Source organism: Nicotiana tabacum, chromosome 22, assembly GCF_000715075.1.
Source record: "Nicotiana tabacum cultivar K326 chromosome 22, ASM71507v2, whole genome shotgun sequence".
In the NCBI taxonomy this organism is placed as follows: domain Eukaryota; kingdom Viridiplantae; phylum Streptophyta; class Magnoliopsida; order Solanales; family Solanaceae; genus Nicotiana; species Nicotiana tabacum.
This window is the reverse complement of record NC_134101.1, coordinates 170,396,070-170,398,458: the sequence shown is the minus strand read 5'-3', so window position 1 is coordinate 170,398,458 and position 2,389 is coordinate 170,396,070. Positions and strand designations below refer to the sequence as shown.

Below are 2,389 nucleotides of genomic sequence, written 5' to 3'. Positions count from 1 at the left end.
TTTTAAGATTGTGGTCGCAGGCCAATGTGAGGAAGGAACCCCGTGTCCTCAACCCTTTTTGTGTAACGCATCAATCATGGTTGCTAGTGAGATGATCAATCATGGCTACAAGCCTGGGAAAGTGCTCGGGGCATCTTCGCAAGGCATTACGGAGCCCATCACCTTGACTGCTAGTAAGAACTTCTTTAGTGTCGGTTTCCAAGCTACAGAAACCGACGTGAAATGGGCTAAAGAGCATAAGAATGATGGGTGGGTTCTACCTCAGTCGGTCCCGCATCTCGCCGAAACGTTTGTTAAACAAAGGTACATAGAAGAATAAGATAGGGCCTTCACGGCCGAAGAAATTGAAGAGATATGTTGTGCCCTAACTTGGGTCGCCCAAAAGCTTAGGCATTACTTGTTGGCCTACACCACCTACCTCATAACCAGATTGGATCCTTTGAAGTACATATTCCATAAGCCGAAGCCTAAAGGAAAGTTAGCAAAATGGCAAATCTTGCTCACCGAGTTCGACATAGTCTATTTCACTCGCACAGCGATGAAAGCTCAAGCTTTGGCGGATCACTTAGCTGAGAATCCTATTGATGATGAATAATAGCCTTTGAGTACTTACTTTCCGGACGAGGAAGTAAATTCATTTGAGGTAATTCCAAAGGACACTAATGCTTGGAAAAATGTTCTTCGATGAAGCTGTGAATGCAAAGGTGTCGGGATTGGGGAAATTTTGATTTCGCCCACTGGTCAGCACTAACCGGCCACAGCCCAGCTTCGGTTTTTCTGCACGGACAACACTACCGAGTATGAAGCCTACATTATGGGCATGAATATGGCAATCGATCAGGATGTGGAAGAATTATTAATCATGGGAGATTCTGACTTGATTATCCAACAAGCTCAAGATGAATGGGAAAATCGGGATGTCAAGCTTCTTCCATACAGGAAACATGTGGAAGATCTTAGCAAACAGTTCAAATCCGTCGAATTCAGGTACATTCCTCTTTTTCAATGAGTTAGCCAACGCACTAGCTACTTTGTCCTCAATGTTGTCGTATCCAGGCAATATCCACATTGACCCATTGGAAATCCAAATCTGAGAAAGACACGGTTATTGCAATACAGTTGAGGTAGAGCCTGATGTTCAGCCATGGTATCATGATATCAAAATATTCATAAAAACAAAGGAATATCACGAGAAATCTAGTGGAGACCAAAAGAGAACCATTAGGAGGCTTGCTAGTGGCTTCTTCTTGAGCGGAGAAGTTTTGTACAAAAGGACTCCAGATCTGAACCTTTTAAGATGTGTGGATGCCCAAGAGGCCGGAAGAATCATGAATGAAGTGCACGCATGAGTGTGTGGTCCCCATATGCATGGGTACGTCCTTGCAAAGAAAATCTTTTGAGTAGGTTATTACTGGATGATTATGGAAAAGGATTGCTTCAGTTTTGTCCGAAAGTGTCATCAGTGTCAGGTACACGGGGATCTGATTCATGCACCACCTTCAGAACTGCATCCTATGTCCCCACCGTGGCCGTTCATTGCGTGGGGTATGGATGTCATTGGGCCAATTGAGCCAAAAGCTTTAAATGGGCACAGATTCATATTGGTTGCCATTGATTACTTCACAAAATGGGTTGAAGTAGTCACTCTTAAAGCCGTCACTAAGAAAGCAGTGGTAGACTTCGTGCACTCCAACATCATCTGTCATTTTGGTATTCCTAAAACTATCATTACGGACAACGCTGCAAATTTGAATAGTCATTTGATAAGGGAGATATGTGAACAATTTAAGATCATGCACCGGAATTCTACCCCTTATCAGCCCAAAGCTAACGGTGTTGTTGAATCAGCAAACAAGAACATCAAGAAGATTCTTAGAAAGATGATTTAAAGTTCTAGACAATGGTATGAAAAGTTGTCATTTGCATTGTTGGGATATCGCACAACTGTGCGCACATCAGTTGGAGAAATGCCCTATCTATTGGTTTATGGCACTGAAGCCGTAATACCCATAGAAGTTAAAATTCCATCTCTCTGAATCCTCGTTGAAGCTAAGATTGAGGATAATGAGTGGGTTGAGACCCGTCTAGAACAGTTAACCCTAATTGATGAAAAACGGATGACCGCAGTTTGCCACGGGCAATTGTATCATCAAAGAATGGCACGTGCCTACAACAAGAAAGTGCGGCCTAGGAACTTTGAAGTGGGGCAACTCGTTTTGAGATGTATTCTCCCGCATCACAAGGAAGCAAACGGAAAGTTCTCTCCAAACAGGAAAGGTCCATACATTATAAGAAATTTTTTGCCGAAAGGGGCATTGTACTTGATAGACATTGAAGGAAATGACCCGGAAATAGCTGTCAATACAGACGCAGTCAAAAGGTATTACGT

At 43.0% G+C, this 2,389-nt stretch overlaps 1 protein-coding gene across 1 annotated transcript; it reads left to right on the top strand.

Annotated features, from left to right (window-relative positions):
* The first annotated feature begins 826 nt into the window (after positions 1-826).
* LOC142176153 (uncharacterized) lies at positions 827-1,349 on the top strand. Its single transcript, XM_075243237.1, has 2 exons — positions 827-987; positions 1,100-1,349. Exons 1-2 carry the CDS (start codon positions 827-829, stop codon positions 1,347-1,349), a joined length of 411 nt encoding a protein of 136 aa, XP_075099338.1.
* Positions 1,350-2,389: the final 1,040 nt, after the last annotated feature.

What these genes read in the sequence shown, in the direction of transcription:
- LOC142176153 (XM_075243237.1), top strand. Translation starts at nt 827, where the DNA reads ATGGCAATCGATCAGGATGTGGAAGAATTATTAATCATGGGAGATTCT. An exon ending in TTCAAATCCGTCGAATTCAG is followed by an intron (nt 988 to 1,099) that starts GTACATTCCTCT and finishes AATCTGAGAAAG; the next exon opens with ACACGGTTATTGCAATACAG.